The 17530-nt window shown below is 36.1% G+C and overlaps 2 protein-coding genes across 3 annotated transcripts; both read right to left on the bottom strand.

Annotated features, from left to right (window-relative positions):
* LOC104600848 (1-aminocyclopropane-1-carboxylate oxidase homolog) lies at nt 1–2906 on the bottom strand. 2 transcript variants are annotated; one of them, XM_088901573.1, is made up of 3 exons: nt 2171–2906; nt 940–1261; nt 1–367 (listed from the first exon to the last, which is right to left on the bottom strand). In XM_088901573.1, exons 1-3 carry the CDS (start codon nt 2893–2895, stop codon nt 107–109), a joined length of 1308 nt encoding a protein of 435 aa, XP_088757699.1. In that variant the 5' UTR covers nt 2896–2906; the 3' UTR covers nt 1–106. The 2 variants fall into 2 exon arrangements, with proteins under 2 accessions (XP_088757699.1, XP_010262288.2); XM_010263986.2 differs by having other exon boundaries at nt 1–364; nt 2171–2903.
* A 9150-nt stretch (nt 2907–12056) lies between these two features.
* LOC104600846 (1-aminocyclopropane-1-carboxylate oxidase homolog) lies at nt 12057–14784 on the bottom strand. Its single transcript, XM_010263985.3, has 3 exons — nt 14072–14784; nt 12835–13156; nt 12057–12675 (listed from the first exon to the last, which is right to left on the bottom strand). The coding sequence occupies exons 1-3, from the start codon at nt 14614–14616 to the stop codon at nt 12424–12426; spliced, it is 1119 nt and encodes a 372-aa protein (XP_010262287.1). The 5' UTR covers nt 14617–14784; the 3' UTR covers nt 12057–12423.
* Between the last annotated feature and the right edge of the window lie 2746 nt (nt 14785–17530).

Raw genomic sequence — 17530 nt, 5'->3', positions numbered from 1 at the left:
TACATGAGACGATGTGCTTCAACTTTATTCAATAATTATCATCAAACAGCAAGCAGATCTAGAGACGAAGAGATGGTAAAAACGACCAAATTACAAACGTCTCATCTCACAACTTAAAATAATCTAACACAGGGCTGCTGCCATCAAATCCGCCTTTTGAAAAGAAGTATGAATTAAATTCCGGGATCGTAGTTTCCCTGTAAATGGGGGGATTCTCCTCAGATAGCAGCTCCTTGATTGGACCATACTTCTTGATGGATTCCTGAATGGTTGTAGGGAAAAAGCATGCCACCGACACTCTGGGGCCTATGTTCTTTGCAACTACTCTATGTTCCACGCTTTTAAATCTATCATTTGAAATAATCTGCTGCATGCATCCAAACAAAATTTGATTTTCTTGTGTACTTGTCAATGCATGCACCAATATCTAAACCCAAAATAATATATTACATGATGCACATCATGCAGTCCTACCCTTTAATTACTTATAAGCATCCTTAGATCGTAACTTAGAAGCTAATAGGGCTGTTTAACAGTACGTATGTACGCACCCATGTGTTGCAGCAGGAGGGTACGCTGTATTTTTTGCTTCTTTTGTAGATTTGGACTTTAAAGTAAAAGAAGAAAGATTATTACTAAACTGTTGTGATAAACTAGTGCCACGTCTGACGGAATGGACCAGGTTTAAAGTCAACCAAGGTCGTTAAAACTGGTTTCAAAGTCGAACCTGGTCTGTTTAATCCAGATCAATTCAGACAAAAATTTAATGTTCATATGTATGTATGCATATATGACATAGGTATACCTTAAAACTCGAATCATATAAAATTGTGGGCTATATCTGTTCAAGCTTGGATTGAGCCCACCCATGAATGAGGAATGAGGAAATATAATCAATCCTACAGAAAAATTAAGACAACCTGGAAGTCGAAAACTTGCCTGCAAAACACATCCAATGTTGACAACGAGGGCCCCACGCAGAGGGGTCACATCAAGCCAATGGTTTTGATGAAGGACTTGGAGGCCACCAATCAGGTCTTGTAGAAGGATGGTGATAAAATCGTTGTCGGCATGCTTGCTTGTTCCCAGTGTCAGTTCAGGCTGTGGGCAGGCGGGGTAGTAATGACATGCAATGGCATGACTCTCGGCACACCCTATGTCTACCAGGTGGCTTGGTTTAAGCATCAAAGCCTCCGATAGTAAAGCCAACAATGTAACTGCCAATCTTTCAACCTGCCCCGAGTACTTGATCATTATATCTCTACAATGTAAGCACCAAAAATACTGTGTATTAATTCTCATGGATTAGGATTAGGATTACTCACAGCTAAAGCATCCAAATAAAGTAGCATTGAGAAGAAGTGCATGTAGCTAGCCCAACGCATTCCAAATATAACATCCACATATATTAACTAGTGGCTCAGGTTGGGTTGGACCATGGGTGTAATCGAGTTGACTCAAGCCGAGCAGCAGGTTATATTCAAGTTTTAGCTTTACTCAAAAACATAGAGCTCGAAACTCGATTCAAGTTTGACTGAGTTTCATGTATTTGCTTCAAACTCGACTTGAGTTGATACTTGAGACAATTATAAATAATTAGTACTAAAATTTATTAAAAATAAAAATATATTATGAAAATTAATTACAAATATATTTATTTATGTTATAAATAAGTTAATGCCAAAAATTAATGTTTATTTATATTATAAATATAAATATATTAAAAAAAATAATATTTCAGGCTTGTGATCCACTCGAGTTGGGCATTGCGAAGCTCAAACTGGGCTCGACCAATTATTCAACTCAAACTCAATTACTGCAAGCCGAGCCCGATCGTAGCTCCCAAATAGCTAGGCATGGCTCCACTTACACCCCTAGGTTGGGATCGGGTTTGCTCCACTCTTGTGATACTTGATGCCTCAACTCAACCCTAACCCCAACTTAATTAGAGGAATTCACATCAGCTCTCTATAAGGGGGCATCTCACAGTACATTTCATTCATATATTGAGAATATCTCATTTTTCATTTTGTTATTGGGAGATGTTCTCAATACATACACAGTTGGGAGGTGCTGTAAGACATTGTACATTGTGGGGCACTGATATAAACTCAACTTATTCTTAGAGGTATAAAGTGAACCGTATTGATGCGGTTCTACACGTACGTACCGGCACACTTGAGGAATTTCTTCGGGGCTGGGAGGATTAGGAGACATAAGACAATGGAAGGTGTCTCTCCAATTAACTGCTGCTGACTGATACAAGACGAAGTTGCTATTGTAAACCACCTTTTTGTTGGTGTCGCGACTGTAAAATCTCTTCCTTACTTCAACGTCTTGCTCGTTGAATCTGCGAACCCCTTGAAGCATCTCATCCAAAACACTGGTAGGGATTCCATGATTCACCACCTGAAAGAAGCCCCATGTCTCCGATGCATGTCGGACTTGGTCGACGACGTCTTTCCGTCGAACAGCATCTTCGTGGATGCCGTTCAGGTCTATGACCGGAACCGTAGAACGTTTCTCATCACTTGAAATAACCAGCTTCTCATCGGATTTAAGTGATGGGTCGATGAATATACGAGGGACCTTCACAATCCCAGAGTCTACGAGTCCTTTAACACCAGCTTTCGTGTCATCGAATTCCTTAAGTTCTTTCATTCGGTCATAATCCGATGCAGACTTGGTAGAAACTTCTTCAGCGCCTGAGACCACCATTTTCGTAGGCTTGTAGTTGTAGGAAGGAGAGGAAGATGATGGATGTGGATACAGCAGGAGTAAAGTATAGATTAGTGTGAGTTGGATTTCCTGCACTTGGGTGGATGTTGTATTGCATTTATAACAACATTTACCCACAACACAAAGAATCAACCCAACCCAACTCAACCCACCCATTTGCTGCCACCCCTACTTCCAATCAAATTGGGACTTGCATGGCACCACGGATCACACACTTCACGCCTATAAGCCATTTAAAAGGTCAGTTTGTCTTGTTATTTTGTTTTTAATTTCTTTTTGAACACCCAGTTCGAGAGAAAACCAGAGTCCTCAAGAAAAAGATTTTCTAAATTCTTCATCTGATGTTAATGGTGATACTTAATTTCAATTTTAAAAATACCGTTTTCTTCTTTTCAGTTTTTCCACTATCAATGTTCTCGGAACATGTTAGTAGTTAAATTGATTTTAATTTTTTGTACTATTATAAGACCAAAATATAAAATGCAGCCACACATTTTTCATAAGTTGTTCTCTTTGAAATAAACAATAGCAGTTAAATTAATTTTAATTACTTGTACTATTATAAGATCAAATACAAAAGAGAAATTAAAAGACAAGCACACATTTTTTCATGGTATTCAACTATTATAGAAGCATTAGCCACGTTGTTGGATGCATGTAGCATTGGGTTCAAACTATTTGTACTTTTATAAGACCAAAATACAAAGGAAAACCACACATTTTTCATGATATTCAACACTTCAACTATTACAGATGCCACGTTGTTGAGATGCATGTAACATTGGGTTCAAATTACTTGTACTATTATAAGACCAAAATGCAAAAAATCAATCACACATGTTTCATCATATTCAACTATTACCCAAGCCACGTAGCACTGGGTTCAGCTATATTTTCTTTTATGCTAAATTTATCTCATTCTTCCACCAATTAGGAATGCACAATATATTTAATATTGTTTTTAAGAATATCTTTGCAATATTTATATTTTACCCTATTTATGCACGTAACCCAACTAATAATATATAAAAAGAGTTTTTGGCTTAATGTTTTTGTCCTTAATCAACTCTCACCTTCATGATCCACATCCACCTGCCAAAATAGTTTGCCAGCGTTTAGACTCTCTCTCTCTCTAACAACTCAACTAAAGATTTCATCGTCCCTAAGATTCAACACTTTATTTCTCCATCGCCTTTTTCAATAAGTTGCTTTCAATTGTTGGAGTGAGTACTGTTGCAACATGTCCCAAAAAAAGCAACTTTTCAGGTACTGAGGAACTGTACAATTTCTTCACTGAAAAATCGAGCTCAAATCCTTCAGTAGTGCTGTCTTGACCAATGGAACTAAACTGAATTCAGATCAGGAAACAAGAAAAAAAAATGAAAAATCAAGATTTGCAATAGAGACAGCTGTAATATATTTTTTAAAATGGTACTGTATAAATCATTTTAATAAATATCCATGTTTATCCAAACAAAAGTTATAATATCTCTGTTAGTAATCAAAGAACAGTGAGCATCCCTAGACCACGGCTCCCTAGGTGTGTCACCTCTGGTCAATCAATCACTCAAATCCCAATGGGCTCTCTCTAGCCTAGGTGTCACCTGAAAAACCAGCCCTCGATTATCTATATATATATATAAATAAACTGACAGATTGCATTAACGGCTAGGACAAGAACGCAAAAAGGAAAAGCCACTACTATCCTCCCTTAATATATCCATAACTTGCTCAGGAATAGACCTCGGCCGGGCCGGGTTCGTATCGGCTTTTTCTTTTTATAAACAGAAAATTATTAGACCCGAATCCGAGCCCAGCCCGACCATCCGCTTAAATCTTGAGCCCCAGCCCAACCCTAATTAAAGGACAAAGCCCCATTTTGATATGCATTTTATAACATATTAATTATATATTATTAATAATATATTATATATTATATAATATTTTATATATTTAATACATATAATACTCTTTTTGCTATTAATTTTATTATTATATAATACATATTATGTATTATTAACATATATATTATATTTACTATATATGTTTAATATTGTTAGGTCGGGCTTATTTGAGAAAACCCAAATCCAGCCATAAAATAGTCAGATCCGTTTTTTAGAGCCCAAACCCACGGGCTTAAAATTTTATCCAAGCCCTATTTAAGATGGGTTAAGCCAGGTAACCCATTGGGTTACCTGGCCTATGAACAGGTCTACTCAGGAGGATTATAAAAAAAACTACACTTACAACCATGATTCACAGCTTCATTAGCTGCCTTGTACACATTTATTAGCTTCTCTATAACAGTGATAAATAGTTATGGAAGAGAACCAGTCCATAAGTATTAGAGTACTATTGATTATTGAAGAGCCCTTTATTTGCCATTTAACAAACCTCCAACTCTTAATGTTCATAAGAGTGGATAATGAGTCAGATTCAAACATGAGATTGTTAAATCCCCTTCACTTAGCTTTTCGAAGACCTTCATATATGGCCCACATTTCAGTCGCATCATTAGTTGTGCAACCAATAAGGATCGAATATCCTCCCTTCCACTCGCTTGTAGGCAAGGTTCAAAATTTCATCACGTATCGGCTGATACGTATCGTATCTTAGGGTTTTCGGCATGGGAACGGTCCCAAATCAATGGTATTGTTCCTTTTCATCGTATCAGTACTGTATCAGTGAGTTTTGATCATGTATTGGCCGATACACTAATGATATGGTAGTGTATCGGCCGCTACACTAATGATATGGTAGTGTATCGGCCGATACACGATGACTTTACTATTGTGAAAATTGCAAATATAAATGGTTTCGAAAGTGGGCTTTTAAACCCATTTCAAAAGCCCTCTTTCTTCCCCAAACCCTCCCGAAAGCTTCTCAACCTTCAGAGAAACTCAAATCTTGCAAAAATCTACCAAAATATTTATAAACTTGCAAGATTCAACAAGTTTTTCAAGGTTGTGAAAAAGGAGTAAAAATAAGTTGTTTTTCTTCAAATTTTTCACATTTTCAGCCAATGTTTTTGGGTTTCTTTTAGTTTGGATGCTTAGAAACATCTTTATGCATGTTGATCTGCTATTCTTGTGCAAAAAAATCCCACTTATTTTGCTGCTATATGTAGATCTTTGTGAATGTTTGAAGAAATTCCAAAAAAGTAAAAAATCTGAAAAAAAATGAAAATTTTAGGTTTTTCTTGTGATCTACCTCTACAAATTCATTATATTGTAGATCTATGGATGATCTAACATGTCCATAGATCAATTGAAATTTCTTCTAAATAATTTATTTTTTTAATTTTCATAATAATATATATTTTATTTATTTATATTATGTGATCTAACTCTATAGGTTGAGTATGTTGTAGAGCTAAGACAAATCTAACATGGTCCATAATTCCATACATCATTATATTCAAATATCATGTAAAATTTTTAATTTGATTTTTTTTTTATTTTTTATTTTTGATTATAAATATTTATTTATTTCTCTAATTTTTTTCTATGATCTAAATTCTAATAATAAATATCTACAGTAAATATATGGATGATCTATTATGTCCATAAACCCATTCAATTTTTTGGTTACATATTAAATTTTGTAATTTTAGTTTAATTTCTAGAATAAAACATGCAAGATAATTATTTGATCTATTATGTCCATAAATCCATTCAATTTTTTGTTACATATTTACTTTTTCTTAATTTTAGTTTAATTTTTAAAGTAAAGCATGCAATATAATTATTTAAATAAAAATAAATAATTATTTAGTTTTTAGAAAATTAGAATGAATCATGCAAAATAATTATTTGATCTATTATGTCCATAAATGCATTCAATTTTTCTGTTACATATTTACTTTTCTTAATTTTAATTTAATTTTAGAATGAAACATGCAAAATAATTACTTGATCTATTAGAATGGAACTTGGAAGATTATAGCTGAATTAAGTATTTTATTAGATAGTATGTTTCTGTTCCCGTATATTGATTATAATGTTTTTTTCATAAAACCCACTAAAATATGTTATTTTTATGCATAAATAGATCATTTGTGTCTTATATTTAGTGATATTGATGTTTATTTATGACTTATTGGAGTATTTATAGCATTTCCATGCGTATCTTAATTTTTCATCTGTATCCATGCATATCCAAGGCATATCCCGATATGTCTCTTAAATTTGCCTTTTCGATATGCATAGTGTTTCTGATACTTTGAACCTTGCCTATAGGAGTGTCAATTTGATTAGATTTGGTCCAATGCTATCCAGCCAATGTGAGTCCATTATAAATGGACCAGGTCTAATTCAATCCAATCCAATGGATATTTTGGATCGGCTCTAATTCAATGTTTGGACCGTCCAATCTGTTCAAATTCATTTTGATTTAGAATGGTTTCAACCCCTGGTTCATTAGCACCTATGCTCTTATCTTATATCAATGGACCAAATATTTGCTTAATCTAACCCAATTCAATATAAATTTATTATGAATGCATCATGTCCAATCCAATCTAATAAATATTTTGGACTGGACCATGTTTTTATAGCTTGTATTCGGCCAAGATTTGCCCTAAACCACCGTATACTCTATTTGGAATGAAGTTTGAACCCAGGCCTAATCGAAGTATTTTAGAGAATTTGTCCTATTCTCAATCAGTCAAAAGTAGTTAAGAAGGGCTTGCCCAATTTACCGCCCCTTGTTAAAATTTGGATTATTTACTAAAACACACCCTGTACTTAATAATATTAATTAAAACACCTGCTATAGTTTGTATATTATTAAGACACCCCGGTAACTTCTAGCTTCTACCCATCTAAGGCGGTGTGTGGGAGGGCTTAACAATATTACTTCATTCTTGATAATTTTTACTTCTTATTGTAAATGGATAAACACAAATGGAAAATGTAGATAAATTTGGGTTTTGGGGGATTTTTGTTAGAGCAGGTGGTGTTTGATAGCACTTTTCAGACGTTTGAGGTTTGAAAACGTTGCTTTTTAGATCTCAAACCCATTTGGTGTATCTTCTTAAAATTGATCTTAATTTTGTTTTCAGATCTGAAAACGATAGTGCGCGGGCCGACTTTTAACGCGCTCAGACGCATTTCAGAGCTAGTGTATGGTCAAAATTACCCTTCAACTCTTTTCACAATGACACGCTTCACCCCTATTTAACCTCAACAAAAAAAAACTAGGTCATTCATGTTTTCTTCTTCTTTTCGAGCTCTCTCTCTTTCTCTCTCTCTCGTGAACCCATTCAACCTCTTTCTCTCTCATCTTCATACCATCGTCACTGCAACTCTCAGCAATGGCATGTTCTCACTCTCTCTCTCTCTCTCTCTCTCTCTCTCCCTTGTTTTCTCGCCACCATTGATGCAACTTGTAGTAGCGGTTCTCTCTCTATCTCTCTCCCTGTCTTCTTGCCACCGCCATTGCAAGTTATAGTGGCGATTGAGTATTAATAATAATAATAATAATAATTATTATTATTATTAATTATTAATTATCTTAATATTTTATTAATTATTAATTATTTTAATATTTTTATAGTCATTACTTATTTTTTAAATTTTAATTGTTTCATTTATTAATTAGTCATTTTTAATTATTAATTTTTTATTTTTTATTTGTACTGCTTCAATATTATTTTGAAGTTGAAAATTATTTTTCATGAGATAATTCGAATTGAACTCAACATTTCCAAATAGTATGTTCAAGGGGTAAAATAATATGTTCGAAGAGGTGTTTTTTCTAATTACTTATTTTTAAAATAATCTTTTTGTATTGAACATTTGATGAGTTGTTTATTCCATAAGTGATTATTCAAAAAATAAATAAAATGATGAATTTAACCGAAAAATATAAGGTTAAATTTCTTAAACTATCCTTATGGTTTAGCTAATTGACTAAGTGTACCCTTACTATTTGAAAATTGACTGACGCTACCCTTATTGTTTCTGACAATTGACTAATACTTCCCTTACCATTAGCATCCGTTATTATTCTGTCAAAACCCGTATACACGTGAGACCACGTGGTGTTTAAAATTCTTTTAAAACCCAATATTACCCCCTCCCTCGATTCCCATGGAGCTATAGAAATCAGTGTTCCTGGAGAACTTAGATGTCATTTTTGGTGAAAGAATAGAGAATGTTGGAGCCTGAGTTTTTACAAGGTTGACTGATTTGGCATCTTCGGCAACCTTCATTTCACCTCCAAAGCCTCTAAATTCCTAGGAAGAGAAAAAGCTATTAGCCTGTGAAAGGATGATGAATTTCTGATATCTTTTTCATTCCATCGTGTTGTGTATTTATTATACACATACAAGAGATCTGCTAAAAGGGAAAAACTAACACATAGATATGTACAAGAGATAAATTAGAAACTAAACTAACAAATATTTACAACATATATACTCAAGAGTTCAGGTTTTTCTCGAACTCTTGAACCCGGCCATACATCTCGGACTAGGTGACTAACAGCCTATGATGACAGTTCAACATTCCGATTTATGATCACTAACATTGACCGTCTGTATTCCAACTTCTCTCAGATCATGATATCGTTTACTAGGAGGTCAGCCAATTAAGTTGCTCATGAAGTGCCTAAGAAGTTCCTGGTTTTGCAGATCTTCGTTTCATCTTTGGCAAGATAGACGGCTTTGGTTTTGAGAGAGAGGACGCAGAGGAAGTCACAATCGTAGAAGTGGAGGCAGACTTTAGAGAGCTTCTATGGAATGGATGTTAGAAGTGGAAGCGAACTCTAGAAGGTCATCTACCCGTTTACCTTAGAGAAGAGATGGAGAGGTTTATCGTCAATGACAAGTTCTTAAACCACCTGAAAGAAAAAGTAGAAGAGGAAGAATGAGGGAGAAAGGAAGCAGCTACTGCCGTTGGTTCAAGTTGTAGCAGTGGTGGCAGAACAGGGGAGAAAGAAAAAGAAAAATAAGAAGAGGAAGGAGCATGGAGCCCAAGTCTTCAACGTGGAGTCTGCGTACTGGATCTGAGATTTTCCCATTAAGTTCTCTTAAAACAGTCAGAAAATTATCTTTAGATCTGCTTCTAAGACTGTTAGGGCCATTCTTTCTACTTCCAGGGTTTGATGAACCAGCGTTTCTTTCCCCTTTTTCTTATTTTAAGTATTAGTCAATTGTCAGAAACAATAGGAGTAGCTTCAGTCAATTTTCAAAAAGTAAAGGTACACTTAGTCTATTAGCTAAATCATAAGGGTAGTTTAAGAAATTTATCCAAAATATAATTGATGTACCCATTCACAACTGGTGCATGCAACTGCCGGAACAAAAGAAGTTGAGCTGATGAATCTGTAAACAGGGACAAATGGCTGCCAAAGTGATTGGCCACCGCTGGAAAATGCATCATTGCCTTTCAATGAGATGCATAAAGGAGAAAAATGAGAAAAAAAAAAGAGGAAAATGGACCATAAACCTAAATTGGGAAGGGAATGAGAAACGGTATAAAGTAGGTGAAACCTTATCATGTTTGATGAGGGGTATTATGGGTATTTCAAGAAAAAAGGAGGGACAATGATGGAAAGAAAATATCAAATAAGTGCTTGAAAAGAAGTCCGAAGTTGGAGCTTATTTCAATGAAAAGTGTTTATTCAAATTACTATTTTTAAATTCATTTCATTCCCTCTCATTAATCCTATATTTGTTGTAATAACTCTCATTCTCTCTCATTAAATCCTAAATTAATGGTAAATTAAATTATGAGCTTTTTGGACTTTTCTTGACCAAAATATCCCTATTTATGAATTTGGACCCTTTATAAGTGTGTGGGCAAAAAGAATCCCCTTCATTAAGGTTATGTTTGATTGAGGTGTAAATGTGAATCGATATAAAACTCAACCATTATTTTGCATTTACATCCATTTGTTTCCAGTGTAAAACTCTACACCCGGTCCACTTTCGCAGCCATTTGTTTTCCATGTTAAAGTTACATAAAAAATCAATGTAAATGACATGTCAATAAAATCAATGTACTTTTAGATCCATTTTCACTTAAAAAATCCCAACGGTCTATGCAGTTTTAAATCGATGGACCTTTACACTGAATTTTTCCATCGATTAATTTCCATTCTCTATCATCATATACTTTATTTGAAGTACTTTTGCTTCCCACCAATAAATTTTACTCATTAAATTTATGTTCAATATTTTTAATAATATAAAACATGTTTTTCAAAACCAACATGAAAATAAACCACCATTTTTGTCCGAGTGGTGGATAAGTAAGTTCAACCATCCATTTCAATTTTCAAATGAATCAATCAATAATTCCATAGTTAAAAGATAAAAATTTTAAAATAAATAACAAATAAATATTACAAAAATTACAAAATTTTGTGAAAAAAGTTAGGCACATATCTAATATTATATATGTATCATATTAAACAACAATAAGTATAATAAGCAAGAAGTATTTTTATTAATAACAAAAATAAAATACATAGTTTAAAATTGACCCAAAAATGAAACAAATTTCCTATTCTAGTGATGGGCCAATGGTTCAACCCTTTAGGTCAAATGGGTCAACCTATGATGTTATAATTAAATAATAAAAACTTTTAAAAGATAGAGACACAAAAACTACTAAAAGTATAGAAATTTTATAAAAAAATCATTTAGGTGCATCTCTAATATATTTTTAATATTATGTATGTTCATCATATTAAAAAATAAGTATGACAAATAGCACTATTTTTATTAATGATAGAAATACAATGAAAAAGTAAAGAAACTATAGGGATGCAAATTAGGTGGGTGTACTTGAGCCCAGACCAACCCAACTCATAATTTTCGGCCCTCAGGCTAGGCTTAGGAGTTAGGGCTAGAAATAAGCTCAAATGGTTGGGCTTTTCTATTTTTCATGTTGGGCCTAAGCCTAACCCTTAGGTAGCCCAAGTTAGGTCTGACTATGGACCATTTTGGATCAGGTCCAATAAATACTATGGACCATTTTGGACCAGTCCAATTCAATGTCTAAACCGTCTACTTTGTCCGAATTGGTTTTAATTTAGACTGGTTCCAACCCAAACTTTAGACTATTTAGTCTGAACTGGTCCAATACAATATGTGGTCTGTGCAATCCGTCCCAATTGATTTTGATTTGAATTGGGTCCAACCCCAAACCGGTCCATTGACACCCCTAGAAGAAAGCTCTTCATATCCCTGGTTATTTTTCCGTGACTCCTTTTCTGATCACTTCGATCAACTTAATAATGAATGAAAGTTCATAGTTTTCAGGTGTACCTGTATAAGGTACATGTATCTGTTAAAAACTTAAAATGTAGTTCAAAAATCCTATTACATTTCGTTGAATAAAATCAACACCGAACAATCTGTGAAGAACTTAAATTAAAAACATCATGAGGCACAGGTATCCAATAAATACAAATAATTTGCCTTTTTTCCACAAATTTATTCTATAATTAGAGTTTTCTTATCTCTACTCTTTAAAAAACCAAATTTACCATAGGATACTAGGATAGTGCTTCGGTTAAGTCCGAACGCCACCCACGACCACGACCACGAGCATCGAAAACAGTAGACTAAAACAATTTCATGTGCTTGAACTTACGCATTCTCATCAATCAACGAGTAGAGTAGAGAGACGAAGAGGTAAATATATGAATGTATAGACGACGTCTCGTCAGTCGTCACAACTTGAAATGATCTAACATAGGGCTGCCATCAAGTCCTTTTGAATAGAAGTATGAACTAAACTCTGGGATCGTAATTTCCCTGTAAATAGGGGGATTCTCCTCTGATAGCAACTCCTTGATTGGGCCATACCTCTTGATGGATTCCTGAACCGATGTAGGGAAGAAGCAAGCCACCGACACTCTGGGGCCTACGTTGTTTGCAACTACTCTATGTTCCACGCTTCTAAGTCTATCATTTGAAATAAGCTGCATCCAAACAAAACTTTGTTGTGTTTTTGTCAAAGCACCAATACCTAAAGTCAAAAACACTGAAAAATCCAAGCCCTATTGTAGGATGGATCGATTGAGCCCACCCATGAATGTGGAAATAAAATCATACAGAGAAAGACAACCACGAAGACTTGCCTGCAAAAGATCTCCAATGTTGACTACTAGAGCCCCACGCAGAGGGGGCACATCAACCCAGTGGTTTTGATGCAGCACTTGGAGGCCACCAATCTGGTCTTGTAGAAGGATGGTCATAAAATCGTTGTCGGCATGCTTGCTGGTTCCCATTGTCAATTCAGGCTCTGGGCAGGCAGGGTAGTAATGACATAAAATGGCATGACTCTCGGCACACCCCATGTCTACTAGGTGACTTGGTTTAAGCATCAAAGCTTCAGACAGTAACTCCAACAATGTAACTGCCAATCTTTCAACCTGCCCTGAGTATTGGATCATTATATCTCTACAATTTAAGCACAAAAAGTACTGTGAATTCCATTGCTAAATACAGCCTAAAACCTCTGTGTTTTAACTTAATTACTAGTGGGAACCCGTGCGATGCATGGGATTTGTTTAGGGAAACTCAAATAACATATTTAAGAAAGGGATGCAATGCTGTTTATAATAATTAATCTTTATTTTATTACTTTGTTATAAAAATAATTTAGTAATTTAGATTAAGTATAGTATTTTTTAGAAAAATATAAATTACTGCCAATTACTTAATAAAAATAATTATTTTTCCATATTATTTGTTAGTGTTCTGCTTTATTTATTTTACTTTATCAATGGATGAATGTTACAATTTTTTGTAAATATAAAAAATTAGGTTATAGTCATAATTAAATTAATCTATAAATTAACTTTTTTTAATTATAATTAAATTAATCTAAATTCAAACTTGAGGTTTATAACTTTGGGACCAAAAGCAATATGACATTCATAACTGGACTGAACCAAACTGAGTACAACTTATACATGCTTTATTTTTAAATTTATAAGTATTTTTAGATAAAAATTATTAATATTAAAATTAAAGGCGTAAGGTTACTCACAACTAAAGCATCAAGACCGGGCTTCACCCAGTCTTGTACTCTGTGTTCTCGGACGTTTCACGGCTGATTTCATAACCACGGGTAAACACAGAAGTGCTCTCACATGAAAGCATCCATAGTTGCCCCCGTCTTGGGAACTGGGATACCCATATATAACTAAACCCTGAGTCTAACCCCAACTCCCTGGAGTAGATGTGAGAAAACAGAGCACAGAAAGGAAACAAAACATTTCAGATTGGATGATTGTGATAAATTGTGCTTGTTGTTTTTAATTTGTAAAGGAATATATAGTTACTTGATGTGTGATTGGGTTCAACACGTACCTGCACACTTGAGGAATTTCTTCAGGGCTCGGAGGATTAGGAGACATGACGCAATACAAGGTATCCCTCCAATTAGCTGCTGCTGACTGATACAAAACGAAGTTGCTATTGTAAACCACCTTTTTCTTGGTGTCGCGACTGTAAAATCTCTTTCTTACATCAACGTCTTGCTCGTTGAATCTACGAACCCCTTGAAGAATCTCATCCAAAACACTGGTAGGGATTCCATGATTCACCACCTGAAAGAAGCCCCATGTCCCCGATGCATGTCGGACTTGGTCGACGACGTCTTTCCGTCGAACAGCATCTTCGTGGATGCCACTCAGGTCTATGACCGGAATCGTAGAACGTTTCTCACTTGAAATAACCAGCTTCTCATCGGATTTAAGTGATGGGTCGATGAATATACGAGGGACCTTCACAATCCCAGAGTCTACGAGTCCTTTAACACCAGCTTTCGAGTCATCAAATTCCTTCAATTCTTTCATTCGGTCAAAATCCGATGCAGACTTGGTAGACACCTCGCCAGCGCCTGAGATCACCATTTTCCCTTCTTTGTTCAGTGCGCTTGTAGTTGTATGAAGGAGAGGAAGATGATCGAGTTCGAGGCAGATACAGGAGCCAAATATATTAATTAATGGACCTGGTCAGAAATCAGAATGAATGGGCCGCCCCATCCCTTCGATCATTCAATTGCGGTGAATACTGTAGAGGCTCGTTTGTTGGATCCACTGGCCACTATAAAGGACTGGGTCTTGGACTCGTGGTCGTGGTTCAATTATTCAAAGAAAAAGAGAGCATCTCCGGACCACGGGCCACGGAGCCGTGGGTGAGTCACCTATGGGCTATGGTCAGTCAAAGTCCAATGGGCTGCCACATGGGAGATCAGGATCCTTGGCCTGAAAAGTCAAACCTCAATTATCTGTACCAAGTACCAACTCCTTCTACCAGTCGTCTCCTCCACAATAATTTCTCTCCATTAAAACCATACAAAAATAGATTTCGTCAAGTTTTAGATGATGTGCCAATATCTATCTGTCGGGTAGCCTTAATATCTAGGTTGGGATGTCAACGGCTCGGGTTAAGCATGGGTTTGCCTCAATTCTAATCTGACCGTTCAGTGTTCAAATTCAATCTAATTAGATTTTATCCCATTCATAGCATTTCAATTATATTTTTTTAACACGTTTTGAAAACTTAAAAATCATTAATTTAAATTAGAAATTTGTTTTATAGATTTTAAGATGTTACTTTTTCTATTTAAAAATGTAAATAAATCCTAAATTTGATGACTACGGAATTAGAAATCAAAAAAATTACAAGAATACTTTTTATATATAGAGGATATCATGACCGTGTGGCGGGTCAGCCAAAACCTGAATCTGACTCAGGTTAAAGAACTAAAATCCTAACCTGACCCTATAGGGCCGAGTCAAGCCAGATTTACCGTTTAACCCAACCATTGACATCCCTAAGTGTAGAGAAGAGAACTGGTGAGTTTCAAATTTTCAATCTCAAGGAAGGTCTGAATTGACCATTCTATTTCCCCACATATAATAAATTGAAAAAGGTGCAGTCATCAACTGAGGTACCTTGGTTTTATAGCTCTTGGACTGGGCCAAGATCAGCCCTGGACCAGCCTATACGCAACTTGGAGATGAGGTTTGGGTCCTGGGCCAGTCTAAGATTTTGGAGAAGCTGTCTTACTCAATTAATCAAAAGTAGTTAAGTAGGTCTAGCCCAATTAACTGCCCCTTGTTAAAATTTGGATCATTTACTAACACGCATCCTGTATTTAACTATATTAATTAAAATGCCCCATGTAGTTTGTGTATTAGTAATAAGACATCGAGTAGCTTCTAGCTTGTCTTAGCCTCTTACGCGGTGTTTGGGGAGGATTAACCTGATATATTTTAATATTTTTATTGTAAATTGTAAATGGATAAGCACGGATAGAAAAAGCATATATATTAGGGTTTTAGGGGATGTTTGGGAGAGGTTTAGGCAAGTATAGGTTTCCCTACCTTTCACTTCCTTCCCCACTTTTCCCTTCTTTTCCCCACTTTTTCTTTCAAACTAAATACAACCTCATTGTTTAAATAAGTGCTTATTTCAATAAGCAATTATATGAGTGTTTGGAGAGGTGCTTTTTTCAACTAGAAAAAACAAATACCCACTCACAACTAGTGTAGCTTCCACTGCTTGAAGAGGTGCTTTTAAATAAGTGCATATTCCAATAAGCACTTATATTCCATAAGATATTATTCCATGGAAAATGAAAATTATAGAAAAAAAAATACAATTGGTGTACCCACTCACAACTAGTGTAGCTCCCACTGCTTGAAGAACAAAAGAAGTTGAAAGGAGAAATGGCGATCAAAGTCATGGCCACCACTGGAAAATGCACCGTTGCATTTCACAGAGACAAATAAATGAGAAAAATGAAAAAGAAAAAAGAAAGGAGGAAATTAGACATAGAAACTGATGCAGCGCGATCCGGATACTCCTATTTGGCGAAAACCTTGCTCCTAGCTAGTGACGAACGATACCTGAGACCAAGAGGAAAGTGAAGAATTCCCAGGGAGCTCGCCCGGCGGGAACACTCTGATGCTTAAGTTAGAACTCTGAGAGAACTGTAGAGAATGCAAAGAGAGAGAGAGAGAGAGAGAAAGAGCTAAGAGTGCAGATGGCGCAAGTTCAGTACCTTTGCTCCTTGGGGATCGGGGTCCTTTTATATTGGAGATCTGTCAAATCAGGCGTAACCACCTCTGCAACAGCCGTTACTGCCAGAGCCAAGGTGGCGGATGCAGGCAGCCGTTGCAGGGTACGGAACTGTCAGGCATGCCACATCTTGTAGAAATGGCAGGCACGACGCCGCCTGACGAGAGACGTGGACACAGCCTCCAGATTCAGTAGGTACTGTTGTCAAGTAGATCTTTCCTGTAGATTGTCGAGCTACTTTGCACCAAGATACCTTACACTAGGGTGCTGGGGGTGCACCGAGGTGCTACTTTGCACCAAGATACCTTACACCGGAGTGTTGATGGTGTTGATTCGAAGTGTTTCCACTTCGGGGTACTTAGCCGCAGATCGGGGTGTTCCCTTCTCAGGAAAGAAGAGTTTGAGGCTCACTGGGAGGAGCTCGGGTCTTGGAAGGAGCTCGGGACTCCTCAATTGGAGGGAGCTTGGGGTGCTCCTCCCTTAGAGAGAATTCGGGGTGAGCTAGATGTTACTTCCCGGTTAGTTACCACATCCACCGAGTTGTCCGGCCGCGCTCCGACGAGTTCGTTATGCCGAGTTATGGCCAAACTGTCACGCTAAGTTGTCACTTATGCCAGGTTCTGTCCATGTGTCCCCGTGCTATGAGGTCGGAACAAATCACCCTTCATCAATTGTCCCCCACTCCCCGTGCTGGGGGTTCTGACCCAACGCAGGGAGTCTGTGGTGTGACGGGTGGAT

Source organism: Nelumbo nucifera, chromosome 3, assembly GCF_055504915.1.
Source record: "Nelumbo nucifera cultivar China Antique chromosome 3, China Antique-T2T, whole genome shotgun sequence".
NCBI classification, from domain to species: Eukaryota; Viridiplantae; Streptophyta; class Magnoliopsida; order Proteales; family Nelumbonaceae; genus Nelumbo; species Nelumbo nucifera.
Note: the sequence above shows the minus strand (reverse complement) of the source record. Positions and strands in the feature narration are given on the sequence as shown.

Bases quoted from the DNA above. Each gene is read 5' to 3' on its own strand.
- LOC104600848 (XM_088901573.1), bottom strand. From the start codon at position 2,895: ATGGGTGGGTTGAGTTGGGTTGGGTTGATTCTTTGTGTTGTGGGTAAA. The intron at 1,262-2,170 runs GTACGTACGTGT...CTTACATTGTAG, and splicing joins GAAATTCCTCAAGTGTGCCG to AGATATAATGATCAAGTACT. The intron at 368-939 runs GCAAGTTTTCGA...GGATGCATGCAG, and splicing joins ACATTGGATGTGTTTTGCAG to CAGATTATTTCAAATGATAG.
- LOC104600846 (XM_010263985.3), bottom strand. From the start codon at position 14,616: ATGGTGATCTCAGGCGCTGGCGAGGTGTCTACCAAGTCTGCATCGGAT. The intron at 13,157-14,071 runs GTACGTGTTGAA...CTTAAATTGTAG, and splicing joins GAAATTCCTCAAGTGTGCAG to AGATATAATGATCCAATACT. The intron at 12,676-12,834 runs GCAAGTCTTCGT...GTTTGGATGCAG, and splicing joins ACATTGGAGATCTTTTGCAG to CTTATTTCAAATGATAGACT.